General features: G+C 37.6%; 2 protein-coding genes across 8 annotated transcripts in view; one reads left to right on the forward strand and one right to left on the reverse strand.

Moving 5' to 3' along the window:
- Nucleotides 1-18,087, reverse strand: part of KDM4C (lysine demethylase 4C) — a 391,065-nt gene extending 372,978 nt beyond the window's left edge. For all 7 annotated transcript variants that reach the window (XR_004381223.1, XM_032845562.1, XM_032845566.1 and 4 more), the window contains exons 1-2: nt 17,898-18,087; nt 3,977-4,026 (exon numbers count right to left, since the gene is read on the reverse strand). Coding sequence is in view for 6 of the 7 variants with exons in the window: in XM_032845562.1 (XP_032701453.1) it covers nt 3,977-4,026; nt 17,898-17,983 (136 nt within the window). In the remaining variant the exon portion in view is untranslated. The remainder of the gene's footprint in view (nt 1-3,976; nt 4,027-17,897) is intronic.
- LOC116859871 (60S ribosomal protein L39) lies at nt 10,087-10,393 on the forward strand. The gene has a single exon (XM_032845572.1). It carries the CDS (start codon nt 10,118-10,120, stop codon nt 10,271-10,273), a length of 156 nt encoding a protein of 51 aa, XP_032701463.1. The 5' UTR covers nt 10,087-10,117; the 3' UTR covers nt 10,274-10,393.
- Nucleotides 18,088-24,456: the final 6,369 nt, after the last annotated feature.

Genomic DNA, 24,456 nt, shown 5'->3' on the forward strand with positions numbered 1-24,456 from the left:
GGCCAAGAGATAGATGAAAAAGTGCTCAACATCACTCAGCATCAGGGAAATACAAATCAAATTGGAAGGGGAGGTGAACCATGAGAGACTATGGACTCTGAAAAACAATCTGAGGGTTTTGAAGGGGCGGGGGGGTGGGAGGTTGGGGGAACCAGGTGGTGGGTATTGGAGAGGGCACGGATTGCATGGAGCACTGGGTGTGATGCAAAAACAATGAATACTGTTACAATGAAAATAAATTTAAAAAATTTAAAAAATATATATTTTCATACATTGTATAATTTTTGACCTTTAAAGCAAATTGAAGGCAGATGGAATAAAAATTTTGAGTGGTAAATTGAAGGCAAAAAAAACAAAAAACAAAAAAAAACACCAGAGTGAGATACCATCTCACACCAGTCGGAATGGCTAAAATTAACAGGTTAGGAAATGATAAATGCAGAGAAAGGGGAGCCCTCCTACACTGTTGGTGGGAATGCAAGCTGGTGCAGCCACTTTGGAAAACAGTATGGAGGTTCCTCAGAAAGTTGAAAATAGAGCTACCCTCTGACCCAGCAATTGCGCTACTGGGTATTTACCCCAAAGATACAAATGTAGTGATCAGAAGGGGCACATGTACCCCAATGTTTATAGCAGCAATGTCCACAATAGCCAAACTATGGAAAGAACCTAGATGTCCATCAACAGAAGAATGGATAAAGATGTGCGTATATATACAATGGAATGCAGCCATCAAAAGAAACAAAATCTTGCCATTTGCAACGACATGGATGGAACTAGAGGGTATCATGTTAAGCAAAATAAGTCAGTTAGAGAAAGACACTTATCATATGATCTCTCTGATATGAGGAATTTGTGAGGCAGGGCAGGGGGTTGTGGAGGGTAGGGAGGGAAAAAATGAAACAAGATGGGACCAGGAGGGAGACAAACCATAAAAGACTCTTAATCTCAGGAAACAAACTGAAGGTTGCTGGGGTTGGGGGGTAGGGATAGGATGCCTGGGTTATGGACATTGGGGAGGGTATGTGCTATGGTGAGTGCTGTGAAATGTGTAACCCCGATGATTCACAGACCTGTACCCCTGGGGCAAATAACACATCATATGTTAATGGAAAAAAATAAAATAATAAAATAAAATAAAATAAAATAAAATACCTGTTCTGTAAGTACAAGAATTCACTTTCCTTACTGCGATCTGAAACAAGATTCCTACTGATCATTCACACTTCCAAACTCAGTTGCACAAAGCCCTAACTCATATTTTCTTTTCCCAGTAACCAAAATTTTGACCACAGTAAATCATCTTCAATTTTTTTAATATTGGCTGGCATTTTATCCATAATAAAAGACTAATGGAATACAGCCCTTTGTAAAAAAATTTAGTCATTCCCAATTTACTTCAATCCATACTTTGCTTAACTCAATAGAACAGCAAAGATATTGTCTTATTTCTAAAACAGATGAGATTTAGACATTCTTAAAAGTGAAAATGTTCAAAACTGTCATTCATGATTTAATATTATACCTCTATTCTCCCCTATACTTTCCATTCAATTGTATCAAACCAAAAATTAGAAAGAATGTAATAGCATTATAGGCAAACATAACAAGTATAAAAATTGCAACAATTCACTTGAGTATTTTTTATTACACTTACATCTACACAATATTGGAAAAAAAAAACCCTATATAAATGAGAAAGCAGCTGAAGGGCAAAATCAAACTCCTGGCTTTATTAGATGCAGGCTTAATGTCTTTGAGATAAAATATTTGTAGGTGCCACAGTCAATCAAGATTTCAATAGAAACCAAAGATGAAAGCATTCATGCATAAAAGGCAAGTGTGATAATTATGATGTGCAGACAAGATAATGGAAAATATCCTTGGCTGCTTTTCATTTTCTGTATCAAGTGCTGCCTTGACCTAGACATCCTATAATGTTCCATCATACTTACTGCATTATTTTATCATTTTAATTATTTAGCAGAATGTAATTAATTTGGCTGGCATATGTTCAGTTAGGATGGGAATCCTCTACTGTCTCATTGGGTCTTTTCCCTGTGTCATTTCTCAAAATAATCCTGCAAAACAGGTTTGAGTAAATGTGCAATTGATTCAAAGTTCTTGTACATCCTTCAAGTTTATTAACCTCTTACTGATTAAACAAATGGTACCCATTTTCCTAGAATGTCATTTTCAGATAGTTTATGTCAAAGCTTTTGCAGACAATTTATATTAGAAATTTTAGTGTGTGACTCCATACTGTAAAGTTTACATTGGCTCCAGGTCTCTGGTGGTGAGGCAGATAGAAAATGGTGGAATAATTATTATAGAGAAGAGTATAGTTCAGCATAGAGGTTTAGCACAAAGTTCACTGCCTGTGTATTTAAGGATTATGGTAATCATTTTCTCAGCCACACTCTAATCTATTCTTCAGAACCAGGGTTCATCCACCTTAATATTCATGAAAATAGTCCCTAACAAAGTTCAAGATTACAATTACATTGCTATTATTACTACAATGTATTACATTATAAAAACACTAAGGCTTTATAGTTATTAGCCTGCCAAAATTATAATAATGCTTCTGACAAATGTGATAATATAAGTGTTCCTTCTAATACTCTTCTATAATTTGGGGGAAAGTAACTTTTAGATAGCATTAACAATTTCTGTTCAGAACTGTCAAGTCAATAAAAGGGGTCTTTCAGTGTCCCCATTTCATTATTAAATGAAAGCATATGTAAGACAGGAACAAAAATCCTTTCCCACTAAAAGGCAAACTAAACACACCAATAAAACAGATAAGAACCTGACTAAAAGGACAATGGTCACTGAGGATTTGATCCTGGATAAAAAGCAAAACATCTTACACTCAAATGCAACTCCAACTTCCTCTAGAAATAAGTCACTACCAGCCTACCTCTTCCTTGGTAAAGGTGACTAGCAAAACAGATGACGTTGGCAGGGGGTGAATCAGATTCTCCTCCCTTATATAAACGGGTATGGCAAGGTTTTCTTCAGTGTCTTAAAGACAGAAAAGAGGGGCACCTGGGTAGCTCAGTGGATTAAGTATCTGCCTTCGGCTCAAGTCATGAACCCAGGGTCCTGGGATTATGCCCCCACACTGGGATCCCTGCTTAGTGGGGAGCCTGCTTCTCCTTCTCCCTGCTGCTCCCCCTGCTTGTGTGCACATGCTCGCTCGCTCGCTCTCTCTGTCAAATAAATAAGTAAAATCTTTAAGGGAAAAAAAAAAGAAAGAAAAGAGGAAGGCACTTTCTGCAGATACAAGTGGATACAGAATGAACCCATTAATAGAGTTGTTCATTCTGGCCCTTATGAAGATAGACAAAGCCACAAAAAATAAAAATTCAAGTTCCACTAAGGTATGTTTAAATTTGCCTGTCTAAGAAGGCATACATGCTCATGCTTATCTGGTTATCTGGGAACAGTCATCTTAATACTTCCATAATAGCAATCCCAAACCCAGGGGGCCAAACCAGGAGTCAGAAGGAGATACAACACAACCTCAGTGAAATAATAGGACAACACAAAGGGTATGCCTAAAATACCTGCACCCTGAGATGCAGCATCAGTACTCTTTGGAATTTATCTCAAGAGTATAACTTAAAAGAAAGAAAAATATTATTAGCAAAATAATGTTAAGAAAATGTTTTATATATATGTACATACACATATATATGTTACATAAAAGAGAAAAAATTGGAAATAATCAAAATAGGTTAAGTGCATCACTTGATGAAATACTAAGCAGCCAATTAAAATAATCATGAAGATTATACAACAGGGAAAAATAGTCACATGGCAATGTGAAAAAAAATTAATTGTTCAATTAGGAAAACATTAAAAACTCATTAACTTGGAAAGAGTAAAACTAACGGTAACATCCTATACCGTAAAAATACCACAATAACAAAGTATCTATCCAGATGAGAAACACAGAAAGCAAGTTTACCTTGAGCTAGTCTTTCAAGTCGTTTTCCATGTTCCGGGGGTATTGCATACCTAAAATTTTAAACATAAATAAAAATTTTAGGTTTATAACTGCTCAGCTAGTATCCTTAGATAACATCATTTAAAAAAAAAAAAAAAGCCAAATTCCACTTGGACGAAATGAATGGAGATTAGAAAACCAATCACAGAGTCATATACCTGGGACACTAGACAGAAGAAAAATAAACTGTAAACCACCTATTTCACTGTCCAACCTCAGCATCCCAACCACATTTTTACTCATTAGGAAACAAAGGCCCAAGACTAGTAAACAACTTGGACAAGGGAGGCAGCTAGCCACAGCAGGGAGACTAGAACCTCTTTGCCAACACTCACAGCATTCCAGAAGTTTGGCCTGTTTTTAAGAAAACCAAAGTAGTTGCGCTTTCTTTTAAACCTTTTAAAATATTTTTATTGACAAGCAGGACAGAACGCAAAATTATTATGGCAATATTCATATTTCCACCAAACCGTTCTAAGAACATTATACTTTCCAAACAGATTTTTTTTTTTAAGATTTATTTATTTACATTAGAGACAGAGAGAGAGAGAGAGAGCGAGCACAAGCCGGGGAAGGGGCAGAGGGAGAAGGAGAAAATCCTCAAGCAGACTCTCAACCGGGCAGAGCCTGGCACACCTAAGATGAAATCAAGAGTCAGAAGCTTAACCGACAGAACCACCCAGGCACCTCTCAAACAGATTTTAAATAAAAAATTACAGCAATAAAAAAACAGTTTATTGATTTTTATGATTTTATGACTTTTAAAATCTTGATTATAGAAAAAAAATTTTCACCCTTGAACAAAAATACTCATTTCTAGTTCCCAGTATTTTCAAAAGTGAAAAACTTGAACTTATCCACTGTGAACTTACTAACAAATTTTAAAACAATCATCTCACAGGCTGCCTGGGTGGCTCTGCATGGAGCCCACTTAAGATTCTTTCAGGGAGTGGGGTGCCTGGGTGGGTCAGTGGGTTAAAGCCTCTGCTTCAGCTCAGGTCATGATCCCAGGGTCCTGGGATTGAGCCAGGGAGCCTTTCCTCCTCTCTCTCTGCCTGCCTCTCTGCCTACTTGTGATCTCTGTCAAATAAATAAAATCTTTAAAAAAAAAAAAAAAAAAAAGATTCTTTCTCAGGGATCCCTCTCCCTTTGCCCCACCCTTCCTGCTCACTCACTCTCTTAAAATAAATAAATAAATAAATTATAAAAACAAAACAAAACAAAAAACTCCCAATTTATTACATAAATAATAAATATTATAAGCAGTTTAATGAGGAAATTTAAGGATATTAAAAATAAAGTGATCATTTCATGTTTTAAGTAAAAATGATGTTATTGTTAAGACCTACATTTGCTGTTTACTAGCTCAGTATATATTAAGTACAAGTTAATTTTTACTAAAATAATATTTCTCATTTTACTTAACACCACACTTAGTTGCATTTAATGCCATTGATAACACATGCAAAACTTAATTGGATCCAATATAACTAAGCAATTTTCTAAAAGAAAATTCAACCATATATCCTGTTCCCTAAGGCACTGTTAATGAAATTATTCCAACTGAATTGGGAAGATAAAATTTTAGTAACTCAGTAACAATCATCCAATTTATTTATACACTGGCCACTTCTTACCTGTTTTTAATCCCAGTTTACATCACCAAATATACCCAGAAAAGGGAAAAAAATCTATATATGCCCCAGATAAGATGGTCATGTCCCATGTCATACACACACACACACACACACACACACACGTATGTACACACATACATGCTTGCATACATGTGATGGATATATGCTAGCCCACAAATGGTTGGACACAGATGGGGATATACATTGAGATTCACTTTTCTGAAAATTGGCATCAAAGTTAAAGCTTATTAATCTGAGGTTCAATCATATATTCAAAGAAAATATAAATCTATATATAAATTATAAATATACACATAAGTATAAACATACATATAAGGATAAAATATATTAGACATGGTCTTTCAGTTAGTCCACACAATAGCTCTGTGAGAAAATCACACAGCTATCTTCTTCTTACTATAAAGTCATCTTCTAAAGGGATATTTCTGAAACTTCTCAAGGCTAATCATCAGAAAGATTTTCTGCATACATTACACATATAACAAAAATTCTTTAAACTGGACCCATGACCATAAGGCACTAAGTGTGTCCCCTTGATGCAACTCGCCCTTTAAGCCACTTAGGTGTAAAATGACCATTACAGGTGTGCTCCCCACTCTCTTCCAAACTACCTTCTACAGTGTGCTAAGAGTCATCTCTGCAAACTGCAGTGGATCATGACAAAGCCCTGGACCTTCAATGGCTGACTGTAACCTGAAGGACAGAAGCCAAACTTCTCTGAAGGGCACACAGGCCTGCTGCAGTCTTGGCAACTTTTCTGATGTCCCTATCAAACTTGCTCTTTGGCTTTAACAAATCACTTGAAGTTCTTTCCGGTGCCCTTGCTACTTCACACCTCCACTATTTTCCATCCCCTATTTCTTGGCTTTACATGCCCTCAATTTTGTCTACTCAATAAAAACACACATTCCGGGCTCCTAGGTGGCTCAGTTGGTTAATCAACTGCCTTCAGCTCAGGTCATGATCCCAGAGTCCCGAGATCGAGTCCCGCATCCAACTCCCAGTTCCATGGGGAGTCTGCTTCTCCCTCTGACCTTCTCTCCTCCCATACTCTCTCTCTCACTTTCTCTCAAATAAATAAATTAAATAAAACAAACACACACACACACACACCTTCTTCCAAGCTCAGCTTGAGTCACCCCCAAGGAGAGCTTCCCCCTCCCTCTTTTGCTGCATCACCCATCGGAATACAAGCCTCCACCATGGCGCTCAGAATTTAATTTGTTTTTTTTACCTTTTTTGCCTCCCTCCTCTCCTCTCAACTAGACTACTATCATAACTGAACTCTGCCTGTATCTCTCTGGGCAGCTAAAGTGTTCAAAACACTATCATATAATAAGAACCTTAATTCCTTACTACCTGGCTTTCAAGGACACCCCCCCATACACACACAAACAATCTAGTCTTAGCCTTAAATATCAACAGTCTGCTTTCAGTAGACTAGACTATGAATTATTCTGTTACTCACTCCTCACCTCAAATAGGCCCCTCCATTATACTTCAAATCCCAAACCTTCAAGCCCAAATTGGACCTCCTTGAAGCTTTCATTGATCATTATAAATCTTAGCAATCTCACCCTTCTCTTTCTCCCAGCACCCTCCTGTTATATTTTTCATGTAGTATTTACCATCTACTACTTTCCAAAGCTAGATGTTGTTCAGTGTGCATAAGTCTGAGTTCTATGAGGGAGAGAGCTTACCACAACCCAGAAATTGAATTACCTTTTTAACACACCTCGTATAGTACCCAGTTAATAGCCAGGCACTCTACTATCTACCACAATTGCTTGGTTATACAGCTAATATTTAATTCTTTGAGGATATGAAAGTGACTTGCCCTTCTTTGTATTCTTTGAAACCCACCAAATAAGATGCCTCAAGTATATACTGGTTTGGTGCAATTATTAATTGTTCATTTAACCTTTAGGACAGTGTTTTTGTTTCAGATATAATGAATACTGCCAACAATTCTGCTAATATTTAGAAACTATGAATCACTAATGAACTATGAACACTCTAATTGGATATTTACAGGGTAATGTTTTATTTAAAACCAGAAGCTTTTATGAATTCAACAACAACAACAAAAAAGAGCTAATTTGAAAGCCAAGGTAAACGTTAACAATCCCTCCAAGCACATCTTTTGGTGGTTTACTCAAAGAAGAGACCTAAAGTGATGTTTTCCTGATAGGTGTAATACAAACACTACCTTGAATGAATAATATTTTTCAAAATGTAATAGATCCATTTCTCTGATACAGGTTTTCTATATGAAGTGGTCTACTGTATTTCTCTTTTCAAGATATGCTCAGTCCATAAGTCCATTAGAAGCTCATTTATCAGCACTTCTCAAAAGGAAATTCCTACTTTTTAGATCACTCCCTGAAAGTCTCCCTAGCTCGGTGGGGAGTGGGTGCATCGCTGGGGCTGCCACTAATATGCTTAGAAATAAATGTTCTCAGCTTCCCCACCCCCTCCACCCACACCTCTGTCACTGGGCTGTCTGACATAGGAAGCTGCCTGAGTCCCTCTGTCACTCTCACTAACGGGTGCTGTGGTTCCTCCTGCTGGCTCAGCTTACTACCCTGTAACATCCAGGGCAGTCTTACCAGTCCAGAGCACAGACGGCAGGACCTCTTCCAGGTCCATGCCATGTTCAAGTAGATCAGTCCTGAAAAAGGGCTGCTCTTTACTCCCTTCCCTTAACTAGACTGTGTGTGAAACAGCCCTTTCCTCCTCTTGTGTTTACATTTCTTCTTCTTGATGTTTCCTCTTGCAGTCATCTCCCAAAAAGAATCAAGCTCACATTCCCAAGGACAGTTTTCTGACAGACAGTCTAAACTGACCCTCCCCCACTTTTACCTGACTTGGTCTCTATTGTTACTAAGGGACTGAAAGCTCAGTGAAAAGATTAACTGACCAATAAATAGTGTAGCATCATCACAGCTACCATTTATTGAGCACCTACAATATACCAGACCTCGTGCTAAGATCCTATAATCCAAGTTCTACTACTACCACCTCCATTTTACTGATGAGGAAACCAAGGCTTAGAATTTACTTAAGCAAGAAGGATAATATAGGTGGCACCCAACACCAGACCAATGCGGCTCCAAAGCCCAAGATGTGCTTTCTACCCCCTTATTCCATTCCTGTTTCCTCACCAATCACCACAAAGATGTCAAGCGGAAGGAAGTGAAAGGGGCTAATATGCACCCCTCTCCCCATAGACAATGATCACTGCAATCACTGGAGGGTAATCTAACTTTTGGAAGAAAAAGTCTTCTGCCTGCTGCTAACAGAACAAAGTTCCAATATTTACACAGAATACTTACTTCTCCCAGCTACTCTTCCTACCTTCATCCACTTTTAAAACTCACAATTGGAAAAAAAGAAAAAAATCACTAACCTCTCCAGCTAAAATTACAGTTAAATAAAATGTTGATATGAAAAATAAAGCCAGTAAACCACTACTAAAGTTTCCCTTTGGTTCTTGTTACAAAAACTTGATGAATCAAAAAGTACCTATTTATATTTCACAAAACTCAATATTTCTGAAGTGGTTAATTTACAATATGCTTTTTAATCAAGGCATATTTCTAACTGTGTCAAAAAGAAGTCTGGACAACTGTGGATTTTACAGGTGTGATTATGTTAACATTTTCACATTACTGATGATATTAACATGTTTTAATATTGTGCATTTATTAAGGTATAAGCATTCATATTTTAAATTATAAAGTCTCATTAGTTAACTGCAGAAAATATAAGATTGCTTATATTCATTTCCAGTTCTTAAAAACAGATAGACGTGAGAGAAACAGGGATGCTGTGGTAGGTGCCAGGCTCCCCCTTCCAGATGAGGCCCTCACTACATTCTCCAAAGGAAGGCTTCTCACCCCACCTCACACCCACTCAACATCATGTTCCCTCCCTGAAGATCATGGCAGTGGTGGCCCATATACAATGAATGATACATACGTGAATATAAAAGCCTGATCCCCTTGCCTCAACCTGGAGCAATTCGGAAGGCATTGCCAGCTCCAGCTGCCTATGGGATCTGCCCATGGCTCTACTGCAGTTTAACTTCCCCCTACTGCCCAGTTCTGCCTTCCATCCCCTCACAGATGTTGTCCAAGACACCTCTGGCACACAAATCTGAGTTTCAGTGTAGGCTTCCTGAGCTACAATGAACATGTCTTTAAGTAGGTGTCACTTAAAGCTAGGCGTCTAAAAGCATGGCCTAATGAACAAGTTATCTGAGCTGAGGCCTTACAAGACTAGACAAAAAAAACCCTGAGCAAAGGAATTCAGCCAGAGCTTAGCCCCACACTCACGGCATCTTATGGCCTATTTCCTAAAGAACAATTAAATGAAAAAGAGAAACTCTAGCTTTCTCTTTTTCGTCGCCATCCTGCTGTGTGCGGCTTGCTGTTAATTGATCATGTCTTCTCACAAGACTTTCAGGATCAAGCGATTCCTGGCCAAGAAACAAAAGCAGAATCGTCCCATTCCCCAGTGGATTCGGATGAAAACTGGTAATAAAATCAGGTACAACTCCAAGAGGAGGCACTGGAGGAGAACCAAGCTGGGTCTCTAAGGCATCCCACATCACACGATGTCACACCTAATGGGCACCACGTATTTAATTAAGCTACTTGAAGATCATGTGTTCTATTCCATCACCCTGTAAACACCTTTCTGCCAGGCCGATAGATACCACTTAATCAGTGAAAGATTTTTCTGTTACTATAGCTCTGCATCAGTCGGTTGCTTTGGTAATAAATGTGAGACCTTTGAGCTATTAAAAAAAAAAAAAAAAAGAGAGAGAAACTCTACAAGCCACATCTGCAGTCATAAGTCAGGAAACTGCAGGAAAAAAAAAATCCTAACGAGGAAATTTCATTGAATAACTAACTGAGCATTAAAAATATAAGCAGCTCTTTTCCATCTGGGATTCAAAATACAGTTCAATATCCATATACATGTAAATTAATATCCACAGCAATCATAAAAACCAAGTTATTTTTTGTCTGAAATCATTATAAAACTTAGTAAAAACAGTAACTGCACAAAACTTGATTTTCAAGAAAGAATATATTTCGTGTTACTTAATCCACTGAACATTTTCTAAGTAAGATCTAAGTGTGTCTTACACATTACAATGGGTTTTTCCCCCCTGAAATGAAAAAGATACTATGAATTATTAGTTGATACCAACTATATGTAACATTAAAGAAGTCTTTGTTCCTTAATACCGATCCCTCCAAAATACTCAACAGATAACACAGTAAACAGTAAAGGGATTTTTCCAGGACTAGAGGATCAAATGACTGATTTTCAAACTGTTTTCCACGCCCGCCCCTTGTCTCCTCCCCACTTCCCCCTTCCTGGGTCCAGTGTTTCTTGATGAAAGTGCTTCAGGAAAGGAGTTACTGAGGGACAGTATCCTACCAAACACATTTCAGCAAGGTCAGCTCTTCCTTTATTTTCAGTTTTATATATTGGTCTTCTAAAGAAATTTTCACTTAGAGAAGGTCTGAAAACTTCTGTGCTTTCTTGAAGGGATTAACATGGTTCCTGGCACACGAAAAAAGACTTCACTAAGGGGTATCTAGGTGGCTCAGTCAGTTAAGTGTCTGATTCTTGATTTCAGCTCAGGTCATGATCTCAGGGTCCTCGGATTGAGCCCCGCATCAGGCCCCACACCCAGGGGGAGTCTGCTTGAGATTCTCTTCCTTCTGCTCCCCCCTAACCACGTGTGTGTGCTCACTCATTCTCTCACTCTCTCTAATAAATAAATAAATCTTTAAAAAAAAGAAAAAAAGGACTTCACTAAATGGAATGGAGTCACCAAAAACAAAACATACTTCACCACCCTAGTCAAACCCTACTCCTTGAAAAATAAACTTACAAAGAATGAATAAATTTGAGATCCTAGAAGTAGGACATAAATCTCTTTGCAAGCCTACCTGTAGATGTGCAATCTCACGCACATATACACAAAGCCATCTTCCTATATGCTCAAATCAAAGAATAATTTTTGCAAAACAAATAACTAAGTTAATATGTGTTTTCTATAAAGCTCTATCTAAACAGTAAGATTAAAACAGTCTGAAAATGAAGGAAGAAATATGGGGAAAAAAGATAAGCTAGGCAAGTAATTGGTGAACTATAACATTTGCCATGGTAATTTGTGAAACTAACAGGACTAATGCTTGTTTTCCATTAACTACAAAGTAAATACATTTGCATTAACCTTCTGATTTTTCCCTAAGAGTTATGGATTTGATTCAGCAATTTCTTTTCATTTGAAGGGGGCTCTCTTGTTCTTGTTAAGTGATGGTGGTGGCTTCACGTGAAAGAATAGCAGCAAGTAAATAAGAGGCATCCCGGAGGAATTCACAAGCCCCTGCTATGCTTTCCAGGGGTATCAATGAGTACACAGTATAAGTTTAGAGTTCCTGTATGAGAACCCATGCTTACCATTGGTTAGTAAAAAGGCATTACATCACATCACTTTAGGGAAAAGAGTGAGATTTGCTTTGAAAATCACAAACACTAGAGCTCACTGATGCTTCTTTTAGGGAACTCCACTGATCAGGGGTCTATGAGACTCCATGGATTGCAAGCATGTGGATGTGTGCCAGTATGGTGGTGTTTACTCCCAAGTCAGGCTCAGGTCTAAATAAACTATGATCCACTCTATCAATAAAAATTTTTGCTCTCACTTACCATTGTATTTTCTTCTTTTTATACCCAGTAGCTGAGTACAAAATGAATACCTTACTTCTTAACTATCTTCCCAATTTCTTAAAACTTTTTCAATAATATCTTAAAAACTGTACATACATATGCCTAAAAATAATCAGAAAAACTTATGCAATTAATTTCACTAATAGTTGGTTAAGGTATTTATACAATCTATTTTTCCTATTTAGACAGTAGTAATAGTAATTAGGAATAGTAATTAAAACCAGAAAGAAACTACTTAATTCCAAGAGTATTTTCTCTATATAAACCATCAAAAGGGTAAAGCTTTTATCATTATCTAATTAGTCTTAATATTTGCAGTTAGACTTACTATGTAGACAAGCAGGAGTAAGTACCATGGGTTGCTAATTCAATGTATCATTAAATATTATCAAGCTATCCAATCCCTAAAGCCATGTTCTGCATTCGGTGTTTAAAGAAATAACCTCAATAAGAAATTCCTCAGTAAGACTGTTTATTTAACAAATATTGAGTACCTACACCGCGCTACAATCATGCCAGATACTGTGCCAGGCATGGAAGATATGCTAGTGAACTAGGGTCCCCTGATCTAGGAGCTCAGACTTTGATAAAGAAGATATCTATTAAACATACATGGGTCGATTTGATGCCAACTTGTTTGTTCTTTTAAAGAGAAATGAATTCTAAAAGTCAAGAATAATTGAATACTTATTTATTAGTAAACAGCGTCTCCTCTATCCAGGAAGAAAGGAAGAAGAAAAAGAGCAAGGGGTAAGACGGAGGGGAGTGAATGGAGAGAGGGAAATATTCAGAGAAAGGGTGAGACAAATACCCAATTAAGAGCACCTGATCTCTGGACTGAGCCATGCTTCTAGCTTATCCCAACCATATACACTAACAGATATCCTTTTGCTTAAACTAGGTTTGTGTCATTTAGAACCAAGAATTCTTATTAATATATGATCTATGTGGTCTTAGATAGGACATGCGATATGTATTTAACTGAAATTTATGAAATATTATTGACTGAGCACTTATGATATATCAGGAGCTGTGGCACATGCTTTATACACTGTATTTAACTTCATCCACACAAGTGCCTTAGAACCTTCTGAGTGTTTTAGGAGAGGAAATTGAGGCATGGAGGTTATATAATAATTGCCCAGGTCACATGCTCAGTAAAAAGTAATGTCAGAACTCAAAACACAAGACTCAGGTACAAAAACCCCATGCTCTTCACACAACACTGAACAAATGATCTAATGAAAAAGCATCAAACTAAGTTTAAACTATCTATCCTGAATAATCTGATATTTCTTAATGCTACATGGTACTTTTACAAAACCTCACAGTTGAATAAAATTTAACGCAGTCCAAAATACGTACAGCCCATTCTTAATTTTTCTAAAAACATCCAGGAGAAATTTCTTGCCTCATTTTAGACATTTTCATAGCTTAAGACAAGTCCTCTCAAATCTGACATTTCTCATTCTCTAGAGAGTAAATCTGGAAGTCTCTTATTCACTGTGTTTGGACACAGGATTTGAGGAACCATCTAAATTCTACATCTCCCAGCAATTAACCACTATCACATATGACATTTGAAAGGGAGAATTATATTTTATTTAGCCTTGAAACCCCTACTCTATTATATAGAGATATATCTTGCCAAGTTCAGGCTTAGTCATTACTAAGACCTAAAAATGATTTATTTTCATAAGGTTATTAAAACAATAGTAATTAGAAATATTTGTATAGTACTTTACAGTTTACAACGCACTTTTACAGAAAGTATATCCCTGGACCCTCCTAGCAGTTTTATAAGGAGACAGAGAATAAATCACGCCTCCATTAGGCAGTTAAAGAAATTCCTGATGAAAGAAGCACAGTTATTTGCCCGAGTCATTCAGCCAGTAAGTGACAGACTGAGATTTTAAAACAGGCCTTCTGGCTCCAAAGTCAATGTCCATTCCAAGAAAATAAATACTTTACCAATGACTGCTAAAGCACTTTTCCATCTGCTTATTTAAAGCATTCTTTCTCCCCTAAACCTTTGTGCCAGAAATGTTTAAATAAATCATCATCTCCTCTAAATTCTCTTCACTACAACCCTGGTTCATGAACACTTACTCAGCAAAATCTGCCACACTCAGTGCCCAGAAAAGTATGTCTCAAGGCTTCTACCTGGATCTGTGCATCTGCAGCTACTCAGAAATCCCAGGAAAATGAGTGTTCTTAATAACTATACTTTAGACAAAAATCTTTATTAAATGTTCTATATATTTCCTTGTTTGCCCTTAAACAAACTGTTGCAAAACAATACTCTCCTGATACAAACAAGAATTATGTACAGAGCCTCGGTCCTATAGCCAGGCCTTGTGTTAAATGCTGATGATTCAAAGGCAGATACAGACCCCAACTTCAAGGCAGCACAGGAAAGGGTGAGGAGGTAGTCAAAAGCACCTGGTGCAAAAACAAATATCTAAAGAAGGGGCAGCAGATGGTCCAGAAAGCCTCTGGGCAAAAAAGAAGAGACATGCAGGCAGAGAACAGCAGAGAACACTGTAAACACGGAATTAAGGAGGAAATTTTAGGCAGTTTTGCAACAATCACATCCAAAAGCTGATGGCTTAAGGGCAGAATTGAAGAAGTCAAAATTCAACACCAGCCTATAAGGCTAGAAGGAAAAGGCACATTGCTAGGTTCAGAGATGTCAAGCACAGGTGAGAGCACCCCCGGAGAAAAGTAAATGCAACTATCCCTCATACAACTCAACAAGAAGAAGACAGCAGAAAAGGAAACCAGTGCACGTACATGCATGCACATAGAGAACCTTATGTCACCTCCTCATCTTCTCATTTTCTAGATAGGGTAAGCCTTGAGCTGGGCTCCTTGCTCAGTGTGGAGTCAACAGATTATCTCCCTCTCCCTCGTCCTCCCCTTCTGCTCCTCTTACCCCCAACCACCCCACACCCCTCTCTAAAATAAATAAAATCTTTCAAAATAAACAAACAAAGGAGTATAGTTATCTGTCCAAAGCCACAAACGTTAGTAGTAGAATAAGGAACAGAGCCCAGATTGCTGGTCCCTTGAATCTAAGCTCTGCCAACAGACACTGCCTACCTCCCATATTTATATAAATTTGTACTGCTTCTACTACCTTTCAAAGCTCACTTAAAATATATCATGATGAGTATTAAGATGAATTTTAGGGATAAGAGAATTTACCTCAAAATTATTTATGCTGAACTAACATAATCTTTCATAAATCTACGTGGAAATATCCTTAGAGTCATTTATATCATTCTTTTTCTACAGTAGTTATCTTAGAAAGTGGAATGTAGATTAGTGGTCATAACTCACGGCTGGGTTTTATTATTTTATCATTATAAATAATGGTCAAGGTTAAAGATAATAGTGATATTATAAATCTACCTTTAATGCATATAATGAAGTCTATATGTCTATAGTAACTAATAGAGTAATTACAGAAAATATAGATGCTAGCAGAAAGAAATTCTTTGAAAATGGGCATAATTATTCTCATTCATGAACAGTGGTACTCTTTCACATAGCCACAAGACTCTAGAATCAGTCTTCTCCCTGACCAGAATACTCTCCCCTAAGTGATCTTTAGGAGATAACATAATTCTGTTCAGGAAGTATGGGGGAGAGGATCATCTTTCTTGATAAGAAAGCAGAGATATCATCAAAACTCCTCTAATAGCAGGGGGCGAGGGAATAAAATAAACTCCTCTAATACTATAATTTCAAATTATTGTCCTGGGCATTCTCATTAGCTGACTTCTAAAACACCCCCAGAAAAATTTTGTTACTAACTTTTCAGATTTCTTAAGGAAAATAAAGTATATAGTTGCCTATACACTAAATTTTACCAACATGGGTTGGATTTGCCCATTTCATTTAATTTTGTTCACACTGAAAGTGAATATCAGAAAGAGCATGGAGGTAATTATGTGGCTGAGAGACTGCCCAGGTGCCTAGGAATTGCTTAAAATATTTCTCTAAGTCTCTCAAAGTTAAGTCCCAAAAATATTAAAGGATGACATTCCAACAGATATTATGGTGGTGTTGAAGAAACATGATAAAGACCCACATGGCCTTAAGCATGTGCTCAAAACTGGCCCTCAGTAAACACCTATGTAATGAATAGTCCCATCATACCAGTCTGTCACAAAAGCCTCTCTGGGTCCTAGACCACCTACTAAAAATGTTTTATCTAAAATACTTAAAATTTTTATTTATTCCATTTAGAGAGCAGATTGCTAAGGATTTATGAAATGAAACATGCAAGTAAAACACCTTTAATATATGTTAAACAGCTTCCCCCATTTTTTAGATCATAAAACTCCATAAGAAAACAGAACTGCCTGGATTTTTCTTGTATGCCCTAGGAACTTTGCTCTTCTACCTAAAACTTGACTTCCAACTAAATGTCATTTGTGGTTATTAGGAACTTTTGCTATATTTGAATTATTTGAAGAAAATTCACAACTTCATACTCAACACATGAAAAAAACCTCAAGGGCAAGTAATAATGGCAAAATGGAGGTGGAAATTATCCCCAAATTATTGCATCTCAATACCTAATCAGCAGGAAAACTTGGAAAGAGGCCATTATCTTTAACTTGGAGGCAGGAAAGCTACTGGGTTGACACAAGCACCTGAAGAGCAACCTATCATGTTCACATCCATCTGAAACATCATCTTTCCTGGATTGGTCAAGGTCATACCTCATATGTTTCTGTCTGTATTTTCCTGCATATATGTGTATTATAGAAAACAGAATTAATATTTAAATTTCCCTAAAACTAAAACCCACAAAAACAAGATCAAAACATGAAACTGGCTAACCACAAAGAATCCCGGGAAAAGTGACAAACTAGCAATTATGTATGTGTACTAACAAGTACATAAGAATATACTATATGATGTATTTTACAAAGCAGAACATCTTTAAGTCATTGCTCAGATAGACAAGGGAAGAGGCTCACAAACACAGGAAACTGCAAGTTAAAAACACATATTAACAATAACATTCTTTTCCCCTGCCCATCACCCAAAGAGCAAGAGCAGGCCTCTTGATTGATCCCTCCTTTCCTACTCTTATCATTTATTTAGAAGAAGCAGGACCAGAATATCATTACTGTTACCTAATACCCAACATCAATGAAGTCACCTTTCACTCTTAACTATTTCCAGCATACCTTCCAACAAATGCTCAGAGAAGTAAAAATGCCTAACAAATTCTTTTATCAATCCATGCCCCACAAAATGATCTGCAAGCCACTTTAGATACACCAGTCACCACTAGCTTTACGGTTTTGAGCAAAACCATGGGCAAAACGGAACACAATCAATTATTACACTCAAAAACCCCAGATAAGGGAAGAAAATCCTCTTCAGTAGATTCATATTGCCCACATTTCAAAACTCCTAAGCAAATGAATATTAAACATGTAACTTGCCAAGACTTGGGCTCTCCAAAGTGGAGATAATTAATGCTGTAGAGGTCCATATCCTCGGTGTGCCATGCGAATGTGGTTTTCCACATGCCAAAATAGAGATAAGGGGTATTTACACCCTCTATAGAAATACCGCACTCTTCCTCAACCACATCCAAGACTGTATTTAGGCGAGCTATGTTCCATTCATCCACACCCTGGAACCGGGAGAGAGAAAAAAAAAAAATCAAACATTAATAAGCTAATAAAGATAACATTTACTAATCAAACTTTCATGTGCCAAAATTATCATACTGTATATTTTAATTCACTGAGAAATGAAAAAAGAGCAATCATTATTCAGGTGATATATCAATTATTAATTATCCAAGATCATTACTGGCATAATGTAGTTCTATAAGAACATAAGTATGAAAGTATAGCAAAAAAACTTCCTGATTCCAAATGGAAGTATAAGTTAAATCCCCACCCCTCACCTGTTGTTTGTAAAAAGTCACTGATTCAAAGAATATGACTTGAAGTGAGCTTTTCCATCTTTGGCACATGTACCTTTTATTTGAGAAAGGAGGTAGCTTTTTGCTTTTTATTTGTACATTATTTTAGAAGTCATGTTCAATGTCAGACATTATCTCAAGATACCAATGGCAAAATATTTCTTTTGGGCTCCCACTCTCATCCCTCTTCATTTCATTTTAGCACGTGATACATCATTTCCTAAAAATTCCACCTCTAATTATGGGGGAAACTCAGCATTCTTCTAAACAGGGATTGTTGTGCTTTTACTGTTCCTTCAACTAAATATTAACTTCTTATGTTGATGGGAAGTTTTAAACACAGAATAACTGATTAAAAAATACTTATCCAAACTTTGATAAAATTGCTGGGAAAATCTAGTTTTACAGCAATAATGGTGATGATAGAGAGAAAAGGATAGAATCACTGATACTAGAGTTATGGTATAGGAAAAGATTCTGGTTTTATTAGAACTTACCAATTACTCAATTATAACTCATAACTGCTTAAGATCTTTAAAAAACTGTGTATTTTTCCTTTTATAAGAAATACATGCCTTTCTCATAATGAAACATAAAGATTAGAGATTGGGCCCATTCTATGCAATCATGAGGAAACTGCAATCCCTTTAAATCCAATTCAGTCTCCTTGTGGTGCTATTAAAGAAGTTCATTAAATGTCTTCCTCTATACTGATAAGACCTTCTCCAATGACTATGCCGATGACCACATAGACTACCACATCTAATATTTCCCTTATACACTAAAAACTTCCAGGGTTGTTCTGTTTTTATACAGGTCTGTAGACAATTCTCTAATCAGTGTACTAACTTTACTTCCTCATGCTTTGGGTTAGGAAAGTTATTGATGCAGCAGTTACTAAAGCTCTGCCTCAGGTAACATAATTAAAAGTCCCAGGGAAAATAATTTAATTCCCAAATTCCCCTAAGCAGCCACTCTATCTACAACTTAAACCCACAGTGGGAAGTGTGCATTTAGAAATTGGTCAAAGTATCTATTTAGAGAAGATTCCAACTTATGAGACCTCATAAAAATTAAATCAAATTCTATATAATGTTTTACCACACTCTATTTATAGTGATGCAGTCTCTCAACTCTAGTCCAATCAGACCTCAGTCCAATCACTCTAATAATAGAGTCCTATTTGAAAGTCATTACTGAGGCAATGAATCTAAAGTAATAAATGAGCACCATATTAGAGGAATCATTTTTAAAACTGAATGAGCTTGAAAATTTAAGAACAAACTATTCCTCTGAAATTCCTAAGATTCTTTTCTTTATTTCTAACTGATATTATTTTTCAGGAATAACTGAGGCTGAATCCTTTGACATCCCTTGACCTGCAGCTCTAAGGGGAAGAAACTGAAGAAGAAAGAATACTGAAAGAAGACCTAGATTATAGCCCCAGCTCTGCCACTGACCAGGGCAAAAATCACTGAGACTTTCTGAGCTTTCAGTCTGTCTTCATGAAAACATGAGAGCTACAGCATCTTCCTAGAGTTGCTAAGATACTGAATAGACTAACAGACACAAAATCTTTGGAAAATAACACCTACTATTTCTTAGAACCTATGAAATAGACATATTCACTATTCTCTAATAAGTCTGACTAGGAAGCCTCCCCAAACAATGAGATAAGTGATAATAAAGTCCTGTGAAATTCTTTCCATTAATGGGCAAGTAACATATTTGCAGTACTTTCTTCTGGACAGAGCCACAGTTGTCATGATGCTGAAATTCAATTTCTTTTATTAAAATAAAAAGTCATATCATTTCGACTAAAGAGGTTATATTAAGAGTAACTGGCATAATAACAGAGACTAAGAATAAATCTTACTGCTTCAAAATTCCTTCTCCAATTTGTGTCCTCTACTACTGACTGAACTACCTAACAGCTACCAAGGACAGACTCTGCTCAAACACTAAAGAGTCCAGGTTGTCCTCAGAGAGTTAGAAAAGGAGTACACCTAGTTTGTCATTTAGACAAACTGTTACACCGTACTCTTCTCCATTACACTACAACATACCTACATACTATACCTATTCAAAACAATCTTGTAAAATATGTAACATTATACCCAAATGAGCAAATGGAAAAACTAATACTCCTAGATAGTAGTAGGTGGCAAAGATAAACCTAAGTCTGCTTCCTGACCTAAACTCCATGCTTCCAGTTCTAATCATCTTAAAATAAAACGTGTTATCCTCTTCTCTCAGCCTCCTCAACAAAGATCCAAGGAGCTAAAATTTAGGACAGGCAAACCCATAAAGTTCCCAAATTCTTCCTACCCACAGGGAGAGACATCCTACACACACTGGCAAAGCTTAAAATGCAAGCCTGCTTCACTTTTGTGGAGGTGGTAACAGAACTCATTTAGTGTAAAAGCAATCTCAAAAGACGCTAGCTACAAACAAGCCCCCCATGACAGGATGGAATTTGTCAAACTATTCAAAGTTTACAGCCACTGAGTCTGAGCAGAACGTCTGCACACCAGTCCAAGTTCATAGCCAAATGCCTTTCCTCAGATTCCATCCCCTCAAATAAAGCTCTCCCACACATCTTTCAAGAGATGCTTGAGCATCTGTTTTATATATTTGTAATTCACCTGACTTCCACTAGGCAGACATTACCTGCCAGGTCCCACTCCCTTCACTCCAATCACCCATTTGGCATTCTGGGCCTATCCCGCTCCATTTGTCTATTTACCCTGTATCTGTCAGGTTTTCTGAAATAACTCACAATTGGCCCATGATTTGTGCAGATACGTATAACTGAGAAGTTTATGAAGGATTTCTCCTTTCAATCTCTGTATCTTCCACCTATCAGGAATCTGAGGGCAGTTTGAAAGAACTCTTAAGTCTTCATTACCATAAGTCTTCATTACCATAACCAGAACCAGGTGCTGTCTGAAGACCAGGCTTTGGATTTCACAGAGGGAGTAACATCAGAACAGGAACAATACATTTATATAACTCCAGAAAGACAGTACCAAGTTTGAGTTCCTGGCCCTTGTGCTCTAGGCCTGTGTCCCTGAAATAGGCCATAGCCGGGGCAATAAGCAACCTCTCCTCAGGACTGTGCACATCTGTGACTCCCCCTACAGTGACTGCACTCAGTCACTAGAAGACTGAAGGATGACATAGCATCAACATATCATGTTAGAAACCTCACCAATAATAAGCCATTTCCACCTAACACAGAGAAATAATGAAAAACTCATAGAAAACCAGTTTTTTCCCAAAATATTTCCAGTGGGACATTAGTCCTACCAGCAGATATAGTCAAACTTTAGCTTCTATTTCTCCTCCTCTTAGAGAGTCATAGAGCTGACAGGTACTCCAAAGGATGTGAGAGGTCCTTTATAAGAAAGTCTGTTTAACTCTGCTTAACTCCAAATTTACCAAATATCACTTAACCATGGAATCTTGTTTATATAATACATTAAAATTCCATAAAATCATGCTGTGTAGGGGGTGCCTGGGTGGCTCAGTGGGTTAAGGCCTCTGCCTTCAGCTCAGGTCATGGTCTCAGGGTCCTGGGATCAAGCCCTGCATCGGGCTACCTGCTCAGCAAGGACCCGCTCCCCACCTCCACCCCTGCCTACTTGTGATCTCTGTCTGTTAAATAAATAAATTTAAAATCTTAAAAAAAAAAAAAATCATGCTGTGTGGGACAGCACATTCAGGGAAGGATTATAGTAAACTGCTCCTTAAATGTCTCAGCCCAAAGAACTCAGTAGTAAAAGAGAAAATAATTTGAGCCACAACTGTGATGGCATTTTAGACCCCAGGGTATGTGATGGGTGGCTGGAATATGGGTCCATCTATTGTCATAACACGCATATGTAATTTGATTGTGCCACCTAAAAATACATAGAGAGAATGTAAATTTAATGCATTTAAAACCTTCTCAAAAAGGTATTTCTAAATGAAGACAAAGAGATTAAAACTAGGAAGGAAAGACAGAAGACATGACCAAATTTTTAAAACTATCAAACATACTGATGACCAGAGAATGGGTTTAAAAAAAAAAAAAAAGTACATAAAAATGAAGGCACAGGGCACCCGGGTGGTTCAGTCAATTAAGCATCTGCCTTTAGCTCATGATCTCTGGGTGGTGGGATGGAGCCTGGCATCTGGCTCCCTGCTAAACAAGGAGTCTGCTTCTCCTTCTGCCTACCCCTGCCCCCGACCCGCTTCTGCTCTTTCTCTCTCTCAAATAAAATCTTCTTTTTTTTAATTTTTATTTATTTCTGAGAGAGAGAGAGAGAGAGGGAGCACAAACACAGGGAAGGGCAGAGGGAGAAGCAAATTCCTGCTAAGCAGGCAGCCCCATGCAGGACTCCATCCCAGGATCCTGGGATAATGACTTGAGCCGAAAGCAGATGCTTAACCAACTGAGTCATCAAGGCAAACCTCAAATAAATAAAATCTTTAGGAAAGAAAAATAAAGGCACATCCACCAAAGCCTACATAAAGGTTGTTCTAAAACAAAAGACAAATTAGTAAACTTATGAAAATCAAGGTTACACACTCTTTTTCTGCCCTCACCCAGCAAATAGCAAAATGGAATAAAGAATTTCTATCTCAAAGAATGACACGATCTCAGAAAAGCAACATGCTGCACATGGGTCAAAAGCTCTCTAATCAAATGCTGGCTCCAGCACTTAGCAGGGTTATAGGATCTGATGGCTTCTCAATGGTCATTTGTAGCAGAGCAGCCAGCTGGGCCCTGACAAGAGTGTGACCACTTTGAAACAGCCATAGTAAAGGTCCAGTGTTTAATGGAACTACTTTCAAAAATTATATCCTTGTCAACAGAATATATCCCAAATTATATCCTTGTCAACAGAAGTATCCCAAAAATACATAAATCCAGACTTGCCTACCTTACAGGAAAACTGCAAAGGTAAGATTACAAAATACATATGAAAAAAATTTTTTTAATTTCCTTTCTAACTAAATTTTTCTTTCAGAAACATGGGAAGGGGTTTCAGGACCACAGCTTGTTTGAGTGGTATTCCCTGGGGTTCAGGGCCCACCTCACCTCAAAGATAATTGTTGCAGCATGTTCCAAAGAGCACAGCACGAAGTGAAGAGCTAGGTGATAAAGCAGGAGTTACAAACTCAAGTGCTCAAAGAGCACAGCAGGTAAGATCAGTGAGTGAAGCAGCCAGGTCTAAGTCAAAGTGGGGTGGGGGAGAACATTTGGAGACCTTACTCATTTCTGAAATGGGGAGACCTACCCATTTGGAGACATCTACTATCCTTTCTAACAAGGACAGCCATTACTGAGCTCCTGTCTATTGCTGTCATTAGAAAAGCTGCCAGATCTTCTGACGAGCCCTAAATTCAAATGTTATGGGATATGGACCAACTTTTAAAACCATGTGGATCAAACAAAATACATCTGTGGCCACTTCTGCAAAAATACAGTAGGCATTAAAGAGTTCACACTTAGGGGCGCCTGAGTGGCTCAGTGGGTTAAAGCCTCTGCCTCCGGCTCAGGTCATGATCCCAGGGTCCTGGGATTGAGCCCCACATCGGGCTCTCTGCTCGGCGGGGAGCCTGCTTCCTCCTCTCTCTGCCTGCCTCTCTGCCTACTTGTGATCTCTGTCTGTCAAATAAATAAAATAAAAAATCTTTAAAAAAAAAAAAAGAGTTCACACTTATTGCAGTAATTTATATGTGATGAAGAAGAAAGAAGTTTGGGATATAGGCTATAAATACGAAGTTAGTAACTGTGAGCTTGGGACAGAGACACTGCTCAAGATTTTTAAAACTAATCATACATTTGCCCAACACTAAATAACAACGTCAGGTATTCTACAAAACTGTCCAGTAACCAGAGTGAGATTGTGCAAGTGGCATGACAGGAATCTACTCTCCATATACACATTGTCTTCCCATTCCATCACTGTGTAGAATCCAATATGCTAATGAACAGAAAAACACAAAGTAAAATGGGAAAATGTAAAGCCTGAGTAATTATGAAAACTGAATAACCAACTGCAGATAAGTGGAAGGAA

The sequence above is a fragment of the Lontra canadensis genome, unplaced genomic scaffold (genome assembly GCF_010015895.1).
Source record: "Lontra canadensis isolate GAN:19392208 unplaced genomic scaffold, GSC_riverotter_1.0 scaffold165, whole genome shotgun sequence".
NCBI classification, from domain to species: Eukaryota; Metazoa; Chordata; class Mammalia; order Carnivora; family Mustelidae; genus Lontra; species Lontra canadensis.